At 55.9% G+C, this 20,938-nt stretch overlaps 1 protein-coding gene and 1 long non-coding RNA gene across 4 annotated transcripts; both read right to left on the bottom strand.

The window, feature by feature from the left end:
- Positions 1-164: 164 nt before the first annotated feature.
- TRPM2 (transient receptor potential cation channel subfamily M member 2) lies at positions 165-14,162 on the bottom strand. Of its 3 annotated transcripts, none has more exons than XM_048955221.1 (33): positions 13,892-14,162; positions 13,121-13,366; positions 12,823-12,908; positions 12,153-12,321; positions 11,501-11,681; positions 11,145-11,311; positions 10,675-10,855; positions 10,498-10,559; positions 9,895-10,095; positions 9,552-9,654; positions 9,231-9,352; positions 8,492-8,842; positions 7,874-8,011; positions 7,394-7,523; positions 7,053-7,198; positions 6,785-6,897; positions 6,454-6,667; positions 6,089-6,207; positions 5,735-5,867; positions 5,459-5,630; positions 4,806-4,989; positions 4,492-4,673; positions 4,267-4,399; positions 3,976-4,063; positions 3,643-3,730; positions 3,369-3,520; positions 2,968-3,044; positions 2,760-2,861; positions 2,459-2,545; positions 2,241-2,346; positions 1,922-2,023; positions 1,725-1,841; positions 165-1,304 (listed from the first exon to the last, which is right to left on the bottom strand). In XM_048955221.1, exons 2-33 carry the CDS (start codon positions 13,313-13,315, stop codon positions 1,179-1,181), a joined length of 4,527 nt encoding a protein of 1,508 aa, XP_048811178.1. In that variant the 5' UTR covers positions 13,316-13,366; positions 13,892-14,162; the 3' UTR covers positions 165-1,178. The 3 variants fall into 3 exon arrangements, with proteins under 3 accessions (XP_048811178.1, XP_048811179.1, XP_048811181.1); XM_048955222.1 differs by having other exon boundaries at positions 8,597-8,842; XM_048955224.1 differs by lacking the exon at positions 13,121-13,366 and having other exon boundaries at positions 166-1,304.
- Positions 14,163-16,479: 2,317 nt separating this feature from the next.
- Positions 16,480-16,928, bottom strand: LOC125697776 (uncharacterized). The gene is made up of 3 exons (XR_007378924.1): positions 16,821-16,928; positions 16,663-16,725; positions 16,480-16,581 (listed from the first exon to the last, which is right to left on the bottom strand). It is a non-coding gene; the product is annotated as an uncharacterized LOC125697776 (long non-coding RNA).
- Positions 16,929-20,938: the final 4,010 nt, after the last annotated feature.

Raw genomic sequence — 20,938 nt, 5'->3', positions numbered from 1 at the left:
GGAGTTCTTTAGCTTTTCCCATCTGGTCCATGAGCTGGTACAAGTCACGTTTCCAAGGAGTTTGCCAAGCAGTGATTCGGAGGTGGCTTTTTTAAGGTCCAAGTGTGGCACAGGAGCATGATTCAGAGCTGGAGCTTAGTGAGGGGCTGCTGAGTATCTCTGTAAGGGGCGAGGGGAGCGGGGAGGATCCAGGAAGCCCAAAGCTCGTAAGATGGGTGAGTGTGAATGTGGGTTGGATTTGTGCTATAAGATTGGGGTGCTGTGCTTAAACAGCAGTGACGTGCTGCCAGCCTTGAGTTGTTCAGTACATTGTTTATTGAGCAGCATCGACTACGTTACCAGCTGGCCCCCTTCTCCCAGCCATGTGCCTCACTGGTGAAACCACAGTTGTGCTGCAATGGCCACCAGTGGGGGAGAACAGCCCTGACTGTCCCCTTTCCAGGGGGAGAGTCTGTGGAGCTGAAATCCCTCCCTAAGCAGTCCAAGGCATAACCCACCTCCATGGGGCTGTTCTGAGCTACTGAGAGGCCCTGGGAAGCATCTCCACTGTGCCTCACTGTCTCTATGGCAGGCAGCAGAAAAGGTGAGCTGAGATGTGTGAGATGGATGCATTTGCCCCAGTGTTTGCAGAGGACAGACCCCCGTGTGTCCTAGCAAGCTGCCCTTTTCTGTCCATGTGCACAAGGGAGTAGGGCAGGCAGGTGCCATTTAGCAGAGGAAAGGATATCAGCTATGATGCAGTGCTCAGCATACACACGTAGGATCACAAAAGACTTGAGAGGATGGACTTGTGTGGAGGTATAAAGCCACAGGTGTGTGAGCCAAGAGCTGCTCTCATCTTCAGAAGTGTTGGATCACAGCTCAATACATCACTGGGTCTGAGGCAACTGGAGATATGAGGACAGATGTCACAGCTACTTGCAGTGCAGCTTCTTGCAAGAGACCCTGAGCAACCCTCCAGGAGCTGTGCTGAGTTTCCTGGGGCTCAGAGAGCAGAGTGGGGAGCAGAACTGCCTGATGGATGCCCTGCATGCTCTCACGCAGTGCCCACGCAGATAGTGTGTGGCTAAGGGTGAGCTGGTGGCTGTGGTAGCTGCCTGGCCTCCAATGGCAGCCCATGGCCTCACATGGCCAGATCCTGGCCCAGGGCTGCAGCAGCTTTGGCTGTGCCTGAGAACTCAGTAGTAAGCACCAAGCAGGGTGGAGACTTTCTGCAGGAGTTGCTTGTGGTTGGCATGCAGTGGGATCCTCCTGTCCAGCACCTGCCAGCGGATGCACAGCTCCGGGTCGCAGCCCTGGAGGAACTGGAAGGGAATCAGGACACCATGTGTGTGCTGTGGCAGGGCCAGCTGCACTCAGCAGCACCGCCAGCCTCCCACCCTGAGGTTTTGGGGCCCCTGCTGTGGTGCCACCCCATGGGCAGAGTCTGTTCCCCCTCCCCTGCACATAGCTGGAGCAGCTTACTTCTGATGACAGTGAGATCTGGGGCTGGAGCCAAAGGAATTCATAGAATTGCTACGGTTAGAAAAGGCCACTAAGATCCCCATGTCCAACCCCACCCCACCATGCTCACTGACCACGTCCCTCATCTCCAAGGTTCTGGAACACCTCTGGGGATGATGACTGCCTGGCAGTCTGTTCAGAGGAGCCTTGCTCAGGGAGCTTACCTGCCCTATGTCTGCCAGGAGCCAGTGCAGGGAGCTGCAGAGGCAAGAGGCTCTTACCGAATTCAGCCGCTTCATCTCCACATCGTTCTGATTGTCAAAGTGCACACTGATGGCAACAGTCTCAACCCAGGCGTTATCTGTGTTGCGGGGGTCATCGAGGTACCCCTTGTGTATCTGCGCACAGGGAAGTGCTGCTGCATTAGCAGAGCCATAACTGCCACTCTGAGAGCACCAAGAGCTCCGTGTGCCCGTACCTCAGTGCCTTGTTTGAGCAGGTTTTGGAACTGAGGCCAGAACTCCCGACGCAGGATCCACTTGAGCTTTAGCGGCAGCGTCTCACCCGGCTCCAGTGAGCCCTGCACCCAAACAGCTCTCACAGCCCAGCTGCCACCAGCATGGCTCGTCCCATGGTTGCCCCAGACTCAGGTGGAGGGGAGCAGGCAGCAGCGGGGCCTCCCTCCCTCCTCCTGCTGCCAAAAGCCCTCAGCGGTGCTCGATCACCCGCTGCTGCTCTTGGAGCTCTCTGCCGATGGTTTGAGAATATGGCTGGAGCTGCTCTGCTGTGGCTCTTACCCCGGGCAGTGCCCAGACGTCTGACAGGGGATACTGGGCCACGAGGACCTCCAGCATCTTCTTCAGGCTCTTCCTGATAATGGACCCATCCAAGTTCCTCCTCCAGCTGTGAGAGAGGCCCATGTTATGCTGCAAACCATGCTCAGCTCCTTCTCCTCGATCTGAAATGGCTTCATGCCCCCTTCTCCATTCTGTCCCCAGCATCCCTACATGCTCACCGAGTCACAACTGGGTGCAGGGCATGGTTGGGCCCAAAGCAGTGCAGCCTCCCACGACCACGCAGCCCCGTCCTGCCCATGGGATTCCTGGTGGGAGAGAGCGAGCAGGCTGGAGGCTGTCCAAACACCTGGACCACCATCCCTAATTCATAGAATCCCAGTACGGGTTGGTTGGAAGGGACCTTAAAGATGATTCAGTTCCAACCCCCTGCCATGGGCACAGGTTGGGACTGGTGCTCTTCAGCATCTTCATCAATGCCCCACTCCCCCTCTCCCACCTCCCCACGGTGGGAGCACTCACAGTGGCAGTCCATCCTGCACAGCATAGAGGCCGTGGAAGCTCTGCCTGTCGATCAGCCCATCCATGGTGTTGTAGTTGATTTTCAGGAGAGACTCCAAGGAGCTGGGCACAGGAGGCAGCCCAGCAGTGAGGGCAGGCTGTGCCATGTGTGAGGATGGGGCAGAGGTGGGAAGCTGGATGGGGAGGGACCCCCCCAGGAGTTACTCACGGGCTGAAGGGGTCTTGCACAGCTGTGTCCCTGTGGTCGGCTGAATAGGCAGGAGGGTCGTAGAGCTGGAAATCCACCTGCAGGGCATATGGTTGTGTCAGCCCCACTGGCAGCCCAGATGTGCCTGTCCATTCAGAACACCTCCAGACATCCCCACGTGAAACCCAGTCTTGTTTCACTGAGCACAGCCACAGTGTTTTCCCAGGGAAGCACCTCTGGCCATGCCTGGACCCTCTGTGCATTGGAGACCCAGCTCCAGTGCACTGAGCACTGGCAGTATCTCCAAGGGCTGGAGAGAACAGCAGTTCCCAAGTATGATACATCTCCCTCTCGCTGCAACAATGGCTCTGTTCCCCTTCCCACTTCCCATCCTCCTCCAGCCCCACCGCCTGAGCTCCTACCTCCCAGGGCACCTTCTCATCTGGCACGGGGAAGCGCGTGGTGTGGGACCCTGGGTAGAGGAGATTTCGGGCCAGCACGTGGTGTGTGGGCTGCTTCTCTCCAGGCTTCTCCTCCGGGTCGAACTCCTTCTCCTCTGAGGTCCTGCTGGAGACTGCAAGGCAGAGACAGCAAGGCCTCACAGGTGAAGTGCTGAGCCTCAGGGTCTGCCTAGCTCTAATGCTGTGTCTTTGCTCCTGGCATCTCTTTGGGCTGTGCTGCTGGGGCTGTGCTTACCCAAGGGCGGCATATCTTCCTCTGAGCTGAAGCCACTGCCCTGCAATGCCTGAATGATCCACCTCAGGGCTTTGGCACTCTGATGGACCTGCGTGGGACAGGTGAGGGTCTGGAGGGTCCTCTCAGGCCCAGGAGAAGAGCTGGATGAACAGTACAGGGGCTCATCCCGCAATGTTCCACTTCCCATACGCCTTTTTGAGGCTACTGTTTTCTCAAGGAAACTCTAATGTTCTAAGGAGAGCTAATTCAGAAGGATTTGCTCTTGTGATTCAGTTGACCCTTGTCCTTGGAAAAGCCCACGCTCCCAAAGCAGTTGCTCAGTTTTTGCCTCACCTGATCTTCCAGGGCACCCAATCTCTGCTCCACCAGACTCGTCCTCTTCACCCGATCCATGTCCAGCAAATCTGCCAGCACATCAACTCTGGAGGGATGGTGCAGAGAAAAACCACCTTAGGAGCCACTGCAGGTACTCAGCAGCCCATGCTGTGTGGGTGCCTACACCTCCAAAAGACAGATTCCCACAAGCATCCTTGTATGCATAACAAGGAGGGCAGCAACAGCTCCAATCCCAAATCCTTCCTGCCCAGAACAGGAAGGCCGTCCCTGTCTGAGGAGCACTGGTACCTCTGTGCAATGTCTCGGATCTTCTGCTCTGTGTTCTGCTTCTCCTGACACTGTTGGTGCTGCAGGTAGTTCTCCTTCAGGTACATCTCCCATGAGAGAAGGGCGGCTTCTTCATTCTTCTCCAGCTTCTCTTCTGCAGGAGAAAGGGGACGGCAGAGCTGTCAGTTCCCCAGGCACCTCATCTCCCTGGGAGAGAGCCAAGGAAGGGGACGGGCTGCTCCTCACTGAGCTGCCTGTGACGCGTGGCTGGCCTGCGGAGCAGCCCCCGCCGCACCAGGAGCTGCAGGTGGCTGAGGAGGATGAAGGGTGGAGGTGCAGGTGGGCGGCCGTGGTACTCCTCAATGAGGTCGTGCCGCTGGAACTTCCAGATCTGGTCCGTGTGCTGCTGGACCTGCTGAAACGTGTAGCTGGGGACAGAGCCCAGGCATCAGCTGTGCAGGGGAGTAAGGAGGCACCCCTCGTCTGCACGCTGCCCTGCCTAGGGCCAAGTAAAGCCAGCGTGATTCACAGTCAGGACCGGGGCTCTGGGTCAGACTCACTTGAACATGGCGATGAGGAGGTTCAGGAGGAGGATGTTGGTGAAGAGCAGGTACAGGCACAGCAAGATGACCGTCAGCCACTCAGGGAAGATGGGCTCCTTGTTGTCTTCGTTGGTCTCTGGGCACTTGGGCTTGTAGGGGTCAGTCCCATTGGGGCTGCACTGATCAATGTTGAAGTTCACCCCTGCAAGAGAGCACAGCACTGCTCCACTGCAGCCAGCCCTTTGGTCTCTCAAGCAGCATGCTGTGCTCTTGGATATCAAGGTGGCTGAGAACGTGTCAGGGGTTGGAGCAGCTGGTGTGTGCTGAGGGTTTCCAAGCCCACTCCATATCATCCTCTCTGTCCTCAGCACTCCACTTACTCCTGGCAATTTACAGCTGGATCAGCTCCTGGCAGCTGGTACCCTGCTCCTGTGCCTCTGTACATCTTGACTGGTTATCCTGAGTTGTTAGGCAGATTCAGTCCCTGGCTTTGGAGTGGTAGTAACACTCTGAACATGCCCTACACTTTGTCTTTGCTCCCTCCTGGCCTTACCCTATGGCATGGAGAGGAGTCCTGTGCAGGAACTGTATGGCTGCACAAGCGTGGCACCCTGTGGCTCTGTAATAGTCACCGGGCTCATGCCACACAGTCACAGGCCGGCATCCCTTACCATCAATGTAGGAGGGGATCTGCCCAAAGATGGTCAGGTAGGAGTGGTAGACCACACCACGGAAAAGCCACTCCACGCGTTCCTCGTTGTGAATCAGGATGGCCTGCTTGGCAACCCCGAAGGACACCACCCACACTGCCAGCAGGAAGAGGAAGAAGAAGACATCCTTCATCTGCAAAGATACAGTGAAGACAAAAGCGTGTCCTGGAGCACATCTGGTAGGATGAGATGGGTGGCACGTTCCCTGCGGGCAGGGCAGGGCAGGGCAGCCCTCACCATGCGCTTTACAATGATGATCTTGGGCCCCAGTGTCTTGCTGACGGTGAAAATGTGCATCAGGCGCAGGCAGAAAATGATAAATGCCAGCGACAGTATGATGCGCCCGGGGTACAGCGTTGATGGAATCAGCCTGGGCACAGAACAGAGGAAAGGAATATCTCAGTGCCAACAGCGTGAAAAACATCCCCTAAAAGCGGCAGGAAACAGCGGTAAATCGGTCAAGATTAATCACATGGCTATGACAATCTTCAGTCCTTTGAAGAAGGAATTGGAGTTAAAAAGATGTACAGTTGTGGAAGTAGTGCAGGGCCCACTGCAGCCTGCAGCTCGGCCCTGAGCACTGCGACTCACCTGCAGGTCAGCCCTATGATGAACACCACTATGGCACCGACATCCAACTTGTTCCAGAAGTCCTTGAAATACAGGGAAGCCATCTTCAGGACTCCGAGCCCATCTGGATCATGCAAGAGCTATTGGAAAAAGAAGTGGGGTGGAACACCAGTTAAAGCACTATAGGGTACTCATGTGCCTTACAGAGGTGCAGAGAGCTGCTGGCCATCACTGGACTCTTCTGCTTACCTGAAGGGGACCTGAGCCTACAGGGTTTTCTGCCAGGGCATGAAAGGAGCACAAGACCTTCCAGGAGCACCAGAGGGGTCCCCTGGCAGCCTGGCCCCTCTCAGCTCCTCCCAAGCCCTGCTCTGTCTGCCCCATACCTGTCGGGTCTCCTCGCACACCAGGGAGAAGAGCCAGAAGTAGATGAGGTACTCCCACCAGGACGGTGACGGCTGGAAGTCGACCATCAGGACGTAGGCGAAGAGCAAGAGGAAGGTGAAGTAAGAGAGGATGTTCATGTGGAAGATGACGACAGGTGCTGTGAAGAAGGCTCGGAAACGTGTCAGGCAGCCCATGGGCTGCATCTTCTTCTCCCTGAGGGCAGTGAGGATGGAGGCATGGCTCAGCTGCCTGAGGTTTATGAGTCAGCTGGAGGAGGAAGCTGAAGCAGAACCTGCCTCCATGTGCATATACCCCAGCTGCAACAAGTACCTGAATGTGATGAAGCTGGTGTAGAGGAATGGGAAGAAGAGCATGCACACAATCACCCGCCAAAGCCCGTTGTCCACACACATCTTCCCCCACCAGACTTTGGTTAGGAAGGCCTGTGAGGAGGGAGGGGAGCACTGATAGAGGAGCCTCCTCTGCATCCTGGCTGATTCGCAAGTCCAGCTCATCGGGAATGGAGCCTGAGCTTGTTGCACAGGGGTATCAGGGATGAGTGATTTCCCTGGTGATTTCACCACCCTTGGGAACCCACCTGCACACCCCCATGGGACACAAAATTCATGTTCTTGGCCTCTAGTGCTAGCTGCAGACAAGTTGTCTTCCCCCAGGCCTCAGAGACACGGACAAGGAGCTTCTGGGCTCTCTCTTCGTCCTTGCGATAGCACTCTGTGAACACACCTGGGAGAGCAGGGAGATAAGGCTGAGCTCTGTGCCAGCCCATTGCTCAGCAGAAGGAGCACCAAGAAGAGCTCTGTAGCTTGAGGTGAGCATCACCACGGCTCTACACCATCCATCGTACCCCCCACCCTTTAGGCACATCCAGCATGACAGGACATGAGAGTGCTCTGGGTTGCTGGTGTCCCTCCCACTCACCAATTGCCTTGTGCTCGTATTGCTCAGCCAGGGCCAGCATTTCATCAGTGGTGTCCGTGTCTTCCTCCTCCTTGGCCAGCTCCTTCAGGATCTTGCTGCAGGCCAGAGCAGCCACCATGCAGTCCTGGCTCTGGGGCAAAAGAAGTCAGAGAGGGTGTGGGATGCTGAGCCTCACCCCACAAGTCCCTGACAGTTCTGACATGTCCGTCGGTGTTTCCATGGGAGGGAAGGAGTTGTCCCAAGCTAGCTGCTCAGGAAGGACAACTTGCTTTGGCAAGGGCCATGCTGTCCTCCTCTCTGGGTGCAGGGCAGAAGGTAACCCAGTGCCATTGGGAGTACAGGGACAGCCCTGCTCTTGTAATAGGAAGCCCTGGGTGATAGGATGTTTGTGATTCCACATGCAGTCTTGCCTCTTGGGCTTTGGAGGTTTGGTTTCAGCTGAACCTTACAGCTGGGACTGGTGGGTTTGGGCTGCAATACCTGGGCCCAGATGATTTCTGCCAGTTCTTTGCGGCTCTGGACCACGGCCCAGATGAGCAGGTCACGGACTGGGTCAATGGTGAAGGTGACTCGGCCAGAGGTGCGTTTATAGAGGGACCGGAGGCTTGACCCCTGAACCTGAGAGGTATGCAACAGTCAGACCTGTTTGCCTGCCAAGAGACTGCCTAGAGGAGACAGCCTGTCAACACAAATCCTCCCCGGTCCCCGGGTGCCTTCCTCCACCAGCAATGGAGGGGCCTTTGCTGCAGAGAGGAATGGCCAAGGCTGGGCTCATCCTGAAAAAGCCTCTCCCATTCTAAGACTATAAGTATGGGGGATGTGCCAAGCCTGCCCAGTGCACAAGAAGCCCCTCTGTCCTTCACCCTACTGGGTCTTGCTCACCAGACACACAGCCACCCAGTGCTGCACAGGTAGGAGAGTGGGAGCTGCATTTTGAATATGAGGCAGATGACTTGGGAAGGGCTTTAGGGGACTGTAAGTAAGATTCTTGAGTGGGCAAAAGGACACTGAGCTATCCTGAACCTCCAGAGCTGTTTCTTCAGCCAGTGCCCCCCTCCCAAACACAACCCTGCCACCACGTAACCTGAAGATGCGTACATTTAACTTGATATGTGGGACAGGGATGGAGAGCCGGGGCCGCTCCGTGTGCTTGGGCTTGGGGTAGAGAGGTTGTGTGGAGCGGCCCAGAAGCTCCCGCAGCACCTGGGAGACATGATGCAGTTGGATTCGTGGCATTTTGGAGCTGGCTGTGTGCTCCTTCTCCTCCAGAAGGACCTTCTGCAGCTTGCTGTGGAACAGGCAGGATGGGGCCATGTTGTCATAGAGGTAAATCAGGGTGTCCCAAGTGACAAACTCCTTGAGACGCACTCCCTGTTCCACAAATAGCTTCACAAACTCCGGCTTGTTGGAGATTAGGGCAGCTGCCATCACGGAGTGGAGATCTGTGGGCTGGCAGACCAGAGGCAGAGGTGAGGAGCTCCATGGCCCCACAGCAGGGTCACACCTCGCACCCTGCTCAGATGGGGGAAGGTTTTAGCCACTCGGCATGATGGCGTTGGCAGAGACCATAGGGCAGGGCTACCAAGAGGTCTCTAGGTGTCAAGAAACTCTGGGTTGGTACATTGTCTTTTGAAGACACCAGTTTTGAATGAAATACCAACCACCTTTGTAAAAAATTATGTAGGATCATTACAAGCAGTGAAGGAAATTGAGCCCAGTTCTGCTTTGGTTGTTTGTGGTCAGGAATGAGAGAAAGCCCCTTAGGTCTGCCTCAGCCCCCAGCCTGGTGTCTCCCACACAGCCACACAGCAGACAAGCAGCACAGGTACTGCCTTACCTTCCACTCGTAGTCGTCTGTGAAGATCTCACTCCGAGCAATGTCCACCCTGTTCCAGGCCACGGCTAACTTCAGCTGGTGGTCCCAGTTCTCACGACCAAAGTGGTCCTGGTTTCGGGATGCTGCGTGCCAAGTGCATACGTTAGAGCAGAGGATTGTTTACCCTCTGAAAGCCCCCCCTGGAGGCCTGACCCTTTGGGAGAAACATCTCCTCCCAATCAGCTCAGCGTTTAGGGAGCCCTTTGGTGACTCCAAAGCCAAGCTTGGGACTGCCACTCCATTCATCTCCTTCATGCCCCCAGGCAGCCCCTATCTCCACACCTTTGAACAGTGCCTGGAGGATGGCCACGTCCACATCCTGCTGACCAGATTTGCCCTCTCTGAAAATGGTCAGGAGTTGCCGGCTCCGCACTATGTCTTGAATCTACAAGGAAAGCCATGGGCAGGCAATGAGCAGCAGCATCTCCTCCTGTGTGGGGCAGCTCCTGGCTCTCCTTGGGTCATCTGCAGCCCACCATGTCTCCCAGCCCAGCTGGGGCTGGTGCCACATTGTTCTTGGGGTCCACCAGAACAAATGCTCCCAGTGGGAGCCTTGCTGTCCCCAGAAACCTCTGAGGTCTCCAGATGCTCAGGGAGAGGAGGTGTCTGCCTGCAAGAGGCTCACCTTCTTGGTCCACTCCACCACCTGGCCCTCGGTGAATTGCTCATAGGTATCATGGAAAAGCACACTCAGCTTCTGGCGGATCAAGCTGATGGTTATCTCAGGCACAGGCAGGCCAGCCACCTGTGCAATGACATCAGCCACACGCCCGGACCCTTCCACAATCACACAGGGGGTCCCATTGGTGATGGCATTGTAGATAGTCTGCAACAAAGCAGAGAGGCTGGTCCTAGTATCACCAAGCGGCCAGCAACCCTGCTGAGATTGTTGCTACACCACAGTATTCTTCCTATCCAGCTGCATTTCCCATTTCCCACCAACATCAGGAAATCTCAGGATGGTGGAGTCACTGTTCCTGGAGGTGTTCAAGAACTGTGGAGATGTGGCACTGAGTAGCATGGTTTAGTGGGCATGGTGGGGATGTGTTGGGGTTGGACTTGGTGATCTTAGCAGCCTTTTCCGACCCTAATGATTCTGTGATCCCTAGGCAAGGAGCAGACCTGCTGCCCTCTGCCCTCTGCCTTGGCTCCTGGCTTTCCCAATCCAAGCCCATCCCACCACTACCCCTCTTGGCTCTGCTGTGAGAAGTCAGGAGTGGTTCCTTACATCGAGTGTCCCAGGGCCGCCTTCCAGCACCACACAAACGATGGGGATCTTGATGGCAACACCTGCAGGGAAGCAAAGCCCAGGTCACCTCCCTGCAGGGAGCCCCCGAGCAGCTGAGATGGCTCACCATGCCTCATCCCCTCCCCTGTCTCTGGCCTGGCTATATGTTGCTGTTACCTCCTTTCACCTTGGTCTGTTTGGAAATGAACTTCTCCAGCCGGGTCCTCAGGGGGATTTCTACTCCATACTTCCCGTGGGTCCCATTGTCCACAAGGATGAAGTGAGAGTGGTTGCTGTCCAGGCACGAGAGGCTGCCTTGGTTCTCCTCATCCAGTACATACTCAGCTGGAAAGCCTCCCTGCGAGGTACAGAAGGAGAGATCCTGGGCAAAGCCTGATGGGGCTGAGGGGCAGCAGCAGCTGCTCAAATCAACCAGCATGTGGAATGGGAGCAAGACAGCATGCAAGGCAGAACAGCCATCCCTGTGGTTTTCATATCAGCCCTGCCCCATGCTCCTGTCTCTGCTCCACTTGCCCTCCTAGTCTGCTCCCAGGAGAAGCAAAACACCTATGCAAGGCACTGGGGAGGCCATAAGGGGCTTCAGAAAGCATCAGCATGGAACCATCACCCCTTCTGGCCTGGCTCACCATGGGGCAGATGAGGCTCTCCCGGTTGTACACAGTCCCCCAGGTGGCAATGCCAATGGTGACAATGTCGCCTTCCTTGTAGCTGCAGCTCAGGACAGAGTCTCGTACTGCCTCTCCCACCTGTTTCATCACACCAGTGTGGGACCCCCCCGTGATGATCCAGGCCCCTAAAGGTCAGAGAGAAGCTTGGGAATGGAGAGACCCTGCTCACAGCAATCTCTTAACATCCCACTGTATGGCTGCAGGAGCACCCAGTCCTTGAAGATGCTCCACCCCCCAGAAGATATTTTCTCTGCCCTTTGCATCAAGCCCTGCCAGCACTGGAGAGGCTTTCTGAACAGTGCAGCATGTCTTACCAGTGGTCTGGGCCACTTTGACTAGCCCTTGCCGGAAGATGTTCTTTAGCCTTGGCTTCATGACAAAGTTTTTGGCTCCACCAGTGACCGAGATGAGCAGGTTGGGTGCATCAAGACCCCAGTGCTGTGTCATGAGGTGATAGATGACCCGTGGAGGAGTATCAGAGGAGACACGCACATACTGTAAAAAGGGAGCACATGTATTTCAGGTAGAAAGAACTGGGCTGGGCAGCAGAGCAACGCCACCACACTTTCTCCTGTCCCAGCAAAGAACTGGGGGCTTCCCCTACCATTTCCTGGCACAGGTCTCTTGCTTCTGCCCTAGCTCTTAGTGCGTGATCCTGTTCCAAACTATGTCCCTGGGAGCTTGCATCTCCATGATTGCCTAAGTACCTGAACAGGGAACAGCCATGCCTTGGAGCATGGGCCTCACAGCATGGAGACCAGTCTTACTATTTCAGAAAAGGACTGGGTACAGCACCGAGAGCGAGGAGGGGTGTTGTCCCATCCACATTTCTGTGCATGAATCAGTGCTGCCTTTGGGGCATTTCCTAACCTCCTCTCATCAGGAGGGAAATACTTGCACTTCATCTTCCCAGGCAAGATCTGAACACTGACTCCCATTGTACCACAGAGAGGAGAAACAAATCACCTTTCCTGTCTTCTGTCCCAGGCCCGTGAAGCGGATGTCACCAAAGGCATCTGTTGGCATTTCCTGGATGTGCCTGCTGGGGTCCCACTCCTTCCCCAGGAAGAGGGGAGGTTTGGCAGCATCTTCCAGGTGCTGTTCCCTGAGGTAGCCACACTCGCACACCACCCTCCTGCAATGTACACCACCAGCTCCGTGGGAAACGAGCCAACCCCAAAGGGCAAAGCCCCAGTGGTTCACCTGCCTCAACCCAGCTGGAGGGTGCTGGCATCATCATTAAAACACTACAGGCACCAGCACCTCCCACCCAACCTGACTTCCAGCTCAGAACTTACGAAGAAACAAGGGCTTTTTCTAGCAGAAAACATAGCAAACATTGGTATTTCCATCTGTGGTGGCTTATGACAGAAAGTGGAAGGTTGCACTGGATGAAGTATGAATGGAAGTGGCTGCATGGCAAGCATCAGAAGGGTAACTGCCTGGGAAGCTGGCTATCGGCCATGCAGTGCCACAGAGCAGGAGGAAGGAACACAGGCAAAAAGGTCTTGGTGAATTCCCTTGGCATACCAGTTCCCCTAACAGAAAGGTGGGATTTTCTAGTGAGGCAGCTTTGTCCTCAGATGTTCCTTTTGTTCCCAGGCAGGGGAGGGAAAGGAGGGACAGTCTGACTTACCCAGAGTCTGAGGTCTGGGAGCTTTCCACGAAGTATGTGCACTCTTTCTTACGGATGTTTTCAGGAATCCATGAGATGAGATTTTCCTGAGGGAGCAGGAAGAGCAGTGAGGGGTCATTGTTTCTGCGAAGGGTCAGAACTTGCACCAGGAGCCAGATGCTGGTGCTTTCAGCATACCTAGGGGCCTTATCAGTGCTCCCCCCAGCCTGAGATTCCTCACTGATGTGTCCCAGGACAACTATTCTCCCACCACGTATGGCCAGCTCCCACCTCTACCAGCTCCAGACCTCCAACTTGCCTTCTCATTGCTGCCAGAGGGGAAATGTGCCTTCCGCTGGCCCTTGCCAATGCTGCTGCTGCTCTGCTGGAGGTTGGGGACCACCTCGAAGTCGCTCACCTCCCTGGGGTGCATGGCGGGGCTGTCCCCTGTCTCAGGGCACACTTTGTTCAGCTGGGAGGGGAGCACCTTGGTGTGCCGGCCATGCACCGCCATGGCTGCTCCTCTCTCCTGTTCCTAAGGGGGGAGGTGCTGCACATCTCCATCCTGAATGCAGCAAAGGAAAAGGATGCACGTGAGCTGAAGGCAGAGCTGGGGCAGAAAGGGCTGCAGTTAGACTGAGCACAGCACTGTTAAGGCGGTGGCAAAGCAGAGGGTCAGGAGGTCTGAGCTTAACAAGGATTCTGGCTGCCAGCCGAACCCCGCATCACAGCCAGGACGATAAGGGCTGGGAGGACTTCCTGGTGTCAGGAAGGAGCGGTGGAGCAGAATAATGGCTGCACTGCACACCCAGGCTCAGCTCTGCTGCAGGTGAGGAGCAGCCAGGAACCCACGGGGCAGCACTCAGAAAAGTGTCCTTCGGGGCCTGGGGACAACGGCAGAGTGCAGGTTGCCTGTCCCCAGCTCGGCTGCACACCGCAGGAAGCATGCAGCCCCTCACCCTGGGGTCACCCCTCCCCCAAGCAGGATAGTCACAGCACCTTGCAGGGACAGGGATGCAATGCAGGTGCTGCAAGCTGCCTGCAGACCATGCCAGCCCCCCTCCCTGCTCCCCACAGACACAAGCCATACCTTCCCCACAGCATCCTCCACCTGCATCACCAGCTTCTCTACTCCATGCCTGCCGTGGGGATGTCAGCCTGCCATGTCCCTGTGGCAGGTCATCTCAGCGCTCGAGACGCAGCGGTGAGTGGAGAACAGGGCAGAGCTGCCTGCAAGCTGCCTGCAGAGAGGAGGAGAAGACAGGGCGGCTGGCAGCCTCCCAGCAAATCAGGCTGCAGCAGCAGTCCCTGTGCACTGCTGAAAGCTGCAGCACAAAGGCGAGCCTTGAGTCTGCCTGAGTCACGCTTCTCCTGCAGTCTGGGGGCGCTCAGCAGCCCAGTGCCGGCAGCCCCTTGGGTCGTGCTGTGGGCAGGCTGGGAAGGTTGATATTGCCAGTTATCCATCACAGGCACAGCCCTCAGATCTGCTGGCTGAAGCTGTGTCCACTCCTTCATGTTGCAATGCGCTGAGATGCTGGGGCAACGCATTGAACGAGCACACAGTCTGAGTGAAAATGTGGTGTTTTGGCCACATCCTATAGCTCCTTCCTAGCCAAAGCATGCAAGTTAGCAACAGCCCTCTGTGCAGCGGGTTTTTGTCATTTCCTTGAACAAGAGCAAACTGCTGAGATTTGCTGGAATAACAGATGCCATTAATAAGGCAGTAAATAAAATCCATGTGCAATGTTTCACAGATCAGTTGTAATTAATGCTGCTCTGCCAAAAGAAGGGAAGCCAGGACTGCACAATAATTACACATTAATGCAACTGTTCATCCGCCCTCAGCTGGCTGGCTTTCTGGAGACAGTGGTTTTTATTGCATTTTTGTGTATGCCAAAACCACTGTGGCCCAGTGGGACCCACATGGAACCCTTGTACACCATGGGAAAGACTGCAGGACAAGGCATTGTGGGGGGATCAGTAAGCATTTAATCACATAGTAATTAGGTCTGCCAATACCAGTTGAGGCCTGTCTACCTGCTCAGGAGCAGAGCACAGTGCAGCAGTGCATGTGGTTGCCTGTGGCTGGTTCTCCCTGCAGGACCCTGTGCTGCCACAAGCTGTCCTTGATGGCAGTGTCCCGTGGGGGCTTGCGTTGTGTCCATTGTACAGTGGTGGAGCCTGGCAGGGCTATGCGCCCCACACACAGCCAAAGAGCTGCAGAAGTGTGAGTGGAAATGCTCCACCACTGCTTCTGTTCAAGCTGTGGCTCCAGCCCTGGGTCAGGATGGAGTCTGCCTTGAGGCCAGGACTCCAGGCACAAGATGGCGGCTCTGGGTGCTGGGCACAAGATGGCGGCGTTGGGTCCTCAGCACAAGATGGTGGCTCTGGGCCATTGGCACAGCAGGTGCTGGGCCCTGGTAGCAGCACAGAACTGGACGCAGCCTGAGCGGCTGTGCCAGTGCAGGCCGGCAAGCTGAGACAGATGGAGCAGGGCTTGGCACATCCCCCTGCTCCGTGCACTGGTGACCTCTGGGCTCATCTAGAGTACCAATCTCGACTTCGATAGCACTCAATCACTTCAGTAATAAAATCAGGCCTTTCCACTCATGCTCATATCCCTAACAGTCTGGAATGTGGCTCTGCAAATGTGATGGAAAATGATGAAAACAACACCAAGAAGCTTTCCTTCTCCTGGAGACAATACACCAGTCTGGTGTATTAAGGTGAGCCTGAACCCAAAGGTGCTGACCGTCCAGACTCCTCATCATCAGGCAATAGGCATGGCACCTGCATTACATTCCAGTGCCCCCAAAATCTGAGTTAGGTCACACACATCTTTGTAGAGGAATTGTTCTCATGGCATTCTGCATGTGTGGTCAGTCTTGTAAACCCAAGGAATGGAAAGCTGGTGTTGACCCACTAAATAACTCCTAATCAGCAGATGTACGCTGACACGTAAATGCTTTGGTGTCATTTTTGGTGGCATGCAGATTCACTTAGGAGATGTCAGCAAAGTAAAAAACCTAGATTGTCAACATTCATGTCAACATTCTCATATTCAGAACCCAACCCGCTGTGGACTGAGGAGCTGGGGAGGAAGGAAAGATCAGAAGGAAACATCAGAGAAAGAGCCATAGGGCATAACAGCCTTTATTGAGCACGGGGAGGGGCACCCCAATAAAGCGAGTCTTCCTCCGCACTGCTGCGCCCTCAGTACATGCAGGGGAAGGAGTCCCCATCCCCTGCCCTGCGGGGAGCGGCACTGTGGGGGCAGCAGGACAAGTGCCATCCCCTGTGCCGTGGCTCTGTTGGACCCCTGCAGCCCTGCAGCTGGTAGCTGGCGGGGGGCAAGCAGCGGCACATGGGGAGGTCTGAAGTGGGGTGCAGCCAGCTGTGGGAACAGGGGCTGTGCTTGTGAAGGTGGTGCGGTGGGGAGGGAGCACAAGGGCATGTCCCCCGGTGCAAGGCAGGGAGTGTCTGCCTGTTCCCACGGCACTGATGGGATTGTGGGGGGGTTTGCAGCCCTGCCAAGGGATGCTGTGACGCCCGGTGACACTGTGGTACACGGGACCGTTGGCGGATCTGGCCATGCCCCTCAGCTGCGTCCCCTGCCCTGGGATCCCATGCTACCCCACACGTGCAGCCTGGCTCCCTCAAGGGGATGCGAGGTGGGGTCTGCCCTCTAAACAGTGGTGGTGAGGGGGTCCGGACCCAGAACGGGGCTGAATTTTCAGGGCGTGTATTGTCTTCATCCTCCAACATCAAGGGGAACCAGCTCTGAGGGAAGAGGGGGCATAAATCAATCCCTTTTCTTCCTGGTGATGGGACAGGGGCAGGCACCCCCATCTGGGAACTCACCTGCCTCTCCCTCCTCTCCGCACCAAAAACAGGGGGCGGCAGGACAGCTGGGGGGCTTGGAGTCTGGTGGAGGAAAAGTGTAGTTGGCAGCGGGGACAAAGAGATGGGTGGTTAAGAGCAAATGTTTTTTGGGAAAAGCAGTTCTTTGGGGCACTCACCTGAGCAACAGCTTGCATCGGGGCACGGCAGCGGCAGTAGTGCGGTGCTGGGTCCCTTCTCTGCCTTGGCTGGGGTGGCAGGGGTAGCAGCTCTGGTTCAGGTGTGCAATGCCTTACACGGGGGTGAGAGATGGGGGAGTGTGCAGGGGGGGTGGGCCTGAATGGCGGTGGGGGTGTCTGGACCCAGAACTGCGGAGCTGGGTTTTCAGGATGTGTGTCATCCTCATCCTCTGACATCCAGGGGAACAAACTCTGTGGGGAGGGGAGCATAAATCAATTCCTCCTGACATGGGGGATGGGGTCACCCCTGTTTGGATACTCACTTGCCTCTTCTTCGTCTCAGTGTTGAAAACGGGAGGAGAGAACTGGGATGGAGAAGTTGGTGACTGCAGGAGGAGAGCAAGTTTGGCAGCAGGGAAAAGACGACATCTGGAGAGGCATCACCTCTTTGAGGACAGGAAAAGGTGTCTGGGGGAAACTGTTTTCTGGGGCACTCACCTGAGTGATGGCCTGTGGGGGTGTTGGGGGGTGGCTGTGATGGAGTGCTGGGTCCCTGCTCTGCACGGGCTGGGGAAGAAGCTCAGCTTCAGCAGTGCTAAGCCCTGGGGGTGGCTGGGAGGCAGGGGGCAGCACGGGGCGCTGTTCGTGGGAGAGTCCCCCTGCGGCTCCCACGCTTTTGTGGGGAAGGAGAGTGGACAGGTCAGGCAGGGTGTGGTGATGCTCCAGCAGGGCGGCCAGCAACGTACGGCGTCTCTCCTCTGCCAGCGCGCGTCCCCAGAACTCGGCAGGCTGTGGCAGAAGGGCACACAGGCGGGCAGCCAGCCCCCGGGCAGAGGTCACAGCGCTGAGGGAGTCTCTGTCACCAACCGCCTTCTCTGAGGGGCTTACTGGAGGGGAGGGTGACCTCTGCCCTTCCTTCTCCATCCCCTTGACAGGCCCGGGGGACTCCGGAGGCCCTGTGAGCTCCTCAGCAGGGGGCCGTGGGGGGGACCGTTCCCCCTGCCCACCCTCCAACAACCGCTTTATGTCCATGGAGGCCACCCCCCGGCCGAGGAGCCCCCGGGGACGACACAGGCGCTGCTGGGTGATGATGACGGGCCGGGGGGGTGGCAGGGGGCTGGGGGGGGGCTGGGCGGCGCGGGGCGGAGGAAAGCCGACCCAGGGGTGCCTCCCCCCCCTCCATCTGGCACCACGCACGCCGGGGCCGAACTTGGCCCGGTTGCGCTCGCCCCTGGTCTTGCGGCGCTTGACGCGGCCGGGCCCGGCCCGCGGCTCTCGGACAGCGTCCCCAGCGTCCCCTCGGCCTCGCTGCTGGCTCATGGCTGCGACTTGAGGGAAACAGAGGGGCGCTGGGTGACTGCAGGGGCGCCGCTTCCCGTCAGGCCCGCCCCCCCCCGGTACCGCCAGGCCCCACTCAGGGCCTGCACCCCAACACCCGCCACCCGCACACACCACCAACGGCCACCAGGCCGCGCCCTCCCGTCGCAACCCCGGTGGGCGGGGCCGAGGCGGCTGCACGCGCTCCTCGTCCCTCCGCTATTGGGCGCCACCAGCCAGCTGGGGTGGGGGACGGCGCGGATTGGCTGCCGGCCGAGGCGGCGGCTGCGGATTGGCTGCGGTGGCCTGGAGGGGCGGGGCGGGGTTGAAAGACCGTGCCCGCGTCCCAACGCGTCCCACAGAGGGAAGGCGGCTGCGAAGGGAGGGGGGAGGTTTATCGCTTACAGCAGAAATCGGGAATAAATCATTTTTCTGTTGTGCATTGGAACGTCAGTGCTAGAAAACAAGGTCTCTAGGGGTATCATAGTGCCTTTGACACTGCGTTCTGGGTTTGGTTCCGCTGTGGCTCTCTGTGGCAGCAGAGGGAGCCAGAGCCTCGTGCCCTGCTGCCCGCCGGACCGTGGCCCTGCTAAAGCTCTGTCGGTCAATACTGGCAAATAGTGCATTGAAGTCAAGTTCAGGTGCAAACCAGGTGCAAAATACACGTGGCTTCTTCAGGGCGTGATCATCTAATGATGAACTACTTAGCAATACCTGCTCTGTGTTCAACTGGAAGCATCAAGGAATTTCAGCGTGTAAAAGCCAACAAAAGCTATTTTAAAGATGTTGATTTGTTAAGTTTTGTTTACTTTTTATGCCAGGTTTGACCAACCTCCCTGGAGCTTTGCACATGAGCCCTAGCTAGGACCTTGAATCTTCTCAGCCAACTCCTTTGTGCAAAGAAAATTGCTCAGCTCAGCATGGTGGGCAACTGCTGTTCCATCTTGGGATGGGGTCTGGTGGCCCTTATCCTTTCAGGCTTCTGAACAGCAAGCATTTGAGTCAGAAAAATAATTCTTTCTCGATGGACGTGTGACCCTTGGTTGTCTTACAGACTTGGAGGGAATGCAGGGTGCGCAGTAGCTGGTATTCCCAAGTCCTCCAGGCTTCTTGGCTGGGCGGTGAGCTGTATGCCATCCCCTGCATGCGACTGGCTTGGATGGGCTTGGGGGAAAACACAGAAAACAACTGCTCAGGCCAAGCTGCTTAGAAGGCCTTAGAAGGAAGGAAGGTAGAACTAGGAATGCCTGAAAGACTGAGGCCAACTCAGACCTAAAGAAAGCGTATTTCAATCACACGGATCTCCTTTTGGTGATTCCTTTTGGACAAAGTTGCTGGGGGAAATAATCAAGCACTTGTTTCCCAGGGATGTTCCTGTGTCACTGCTGTTGGTTGTTTCTGTTGTGCAAAAGCGCTGCAGCCTTACAGAGAACATTTTGTCTGTTCACACCAAAGACAAAGCACATCAGATGGAACTGAAATGCCATTTGGTTTTAAAATAAGTTCTTGTGGAGCTCTGCACGCGTGTGCTTTTACCTATTGATTAAGGTGTATTCTGTTCCTTAAAACAGTTCCTTTCAGTGCCTGTAGGACTACACGAATTTGTGCAACACCAGTAGAGCTATTAGCTATAGTTACAGGAATATCAGTATAGCTATTGTGGAAACAAAGGCATCTGTAAGCTTGGCTTTTCTAATCCCTTCCCTTCCCTTCCCTTCCCTTCCCTTCCCTTCCCTTCCCTTCCCTTCCCTTCCCTTCCCTTCCCTTCCCTTCCCTTCCCTTCCCTTCCCTTCCCTTCCCTTCCCTTCCCTTCCCTTCCCTTCCCTTCCCTTTCCATTGATTAACAAAGAGAACTGCTTTGCTCCACAGAGGCTGGCTCTGTAAATCATCCCCTCACAAATGACATGACCAGAAGGCAAGATCCTGGCACTGGTGCTTCCGGGACCCACAGGGGAGCAAGTCGTACAAACAACTGCTGTGCCCACACTGCGTGCCTCTGTTCTGAAGAGGATGTCCTCAATGCTCCTATTGATTTCTGCTCTGACAGAGCTGGCTGAAGCATGTGGGATTTTCTGGCTTTGAGAGCTATTTACGAAAAGCACATATTGATTGGGTCCTTTGGGGACAGGTTGGTGGGATGCGTTCGCTGCTATTAGCTTCCTCTCTGTAACCAAGCTTCAGTGAATTAATGGCCTTCTCTGAAAAACATCTTTAGAATAAGGTGCTTGGAGAACTTGCTGCCAGCAATTCTGGTAACAGTCTTTGGAACCAACGAGCCTTTCTGGAAAATTAAAAAGACTGCCTGGCATGGTATTGATTTTTATTCCAAACTGAGTAGAAATGAAACTGCTGAACTCTTCCAGCAGTTGCTCCCTTAAGTGCTATAGCATCTATTGGAATATGTGGTTACTGTTGTGTCAAACCTGCATTTGTGGGCACTGTGGCACTTCCAGTTACTCCGTATCAGTGGGAGAACTTCCAAGGCAGTGGCCATTAGTAGGAGGCTCTGCAAACTGAGCAGCACCGTCACTTGTGCTGAGCAGAGTGCCGTGGCTTTGATTGCACTCTGGGTAAAGTCTGAACAAAGGGACCAGGAGCAAAAAGAAAGGGAAATGTGGAATGTTTGTGGTATATGCTGCAAATCAGTGCACACTGTGCTTTTAGTTTGGCCCCAGGAGATGTGCTGCGTTGTGTGCACATTGGAGCTAAGCAATGAACACCTGGAGCAGTGCTCACACAGTTCATCAGCTCTCCTCTAGTCCGGTGCTGTGCTTAAGAAAAGGAAATAAAGAAGGTGGAGG

This window comes from Lagopus muta, chromosome 9 (genome assembly GCF_023343835.1).
Source record: "Lagopus muta isolate bLagMut1 chromosome 9, bLagMut1 primary, whole genome shotgun sequence".
Lineage (NCBI taxonomy): Eukaryota > Metazoa > Chordata > Aves > Galliformes > Phasianidae > Lagopus > Lagopus muta.
Note: the sequence above shows the minus strand (reverse complement) of the source record. Positions and strands in the feature narration are given on the sequence as shown.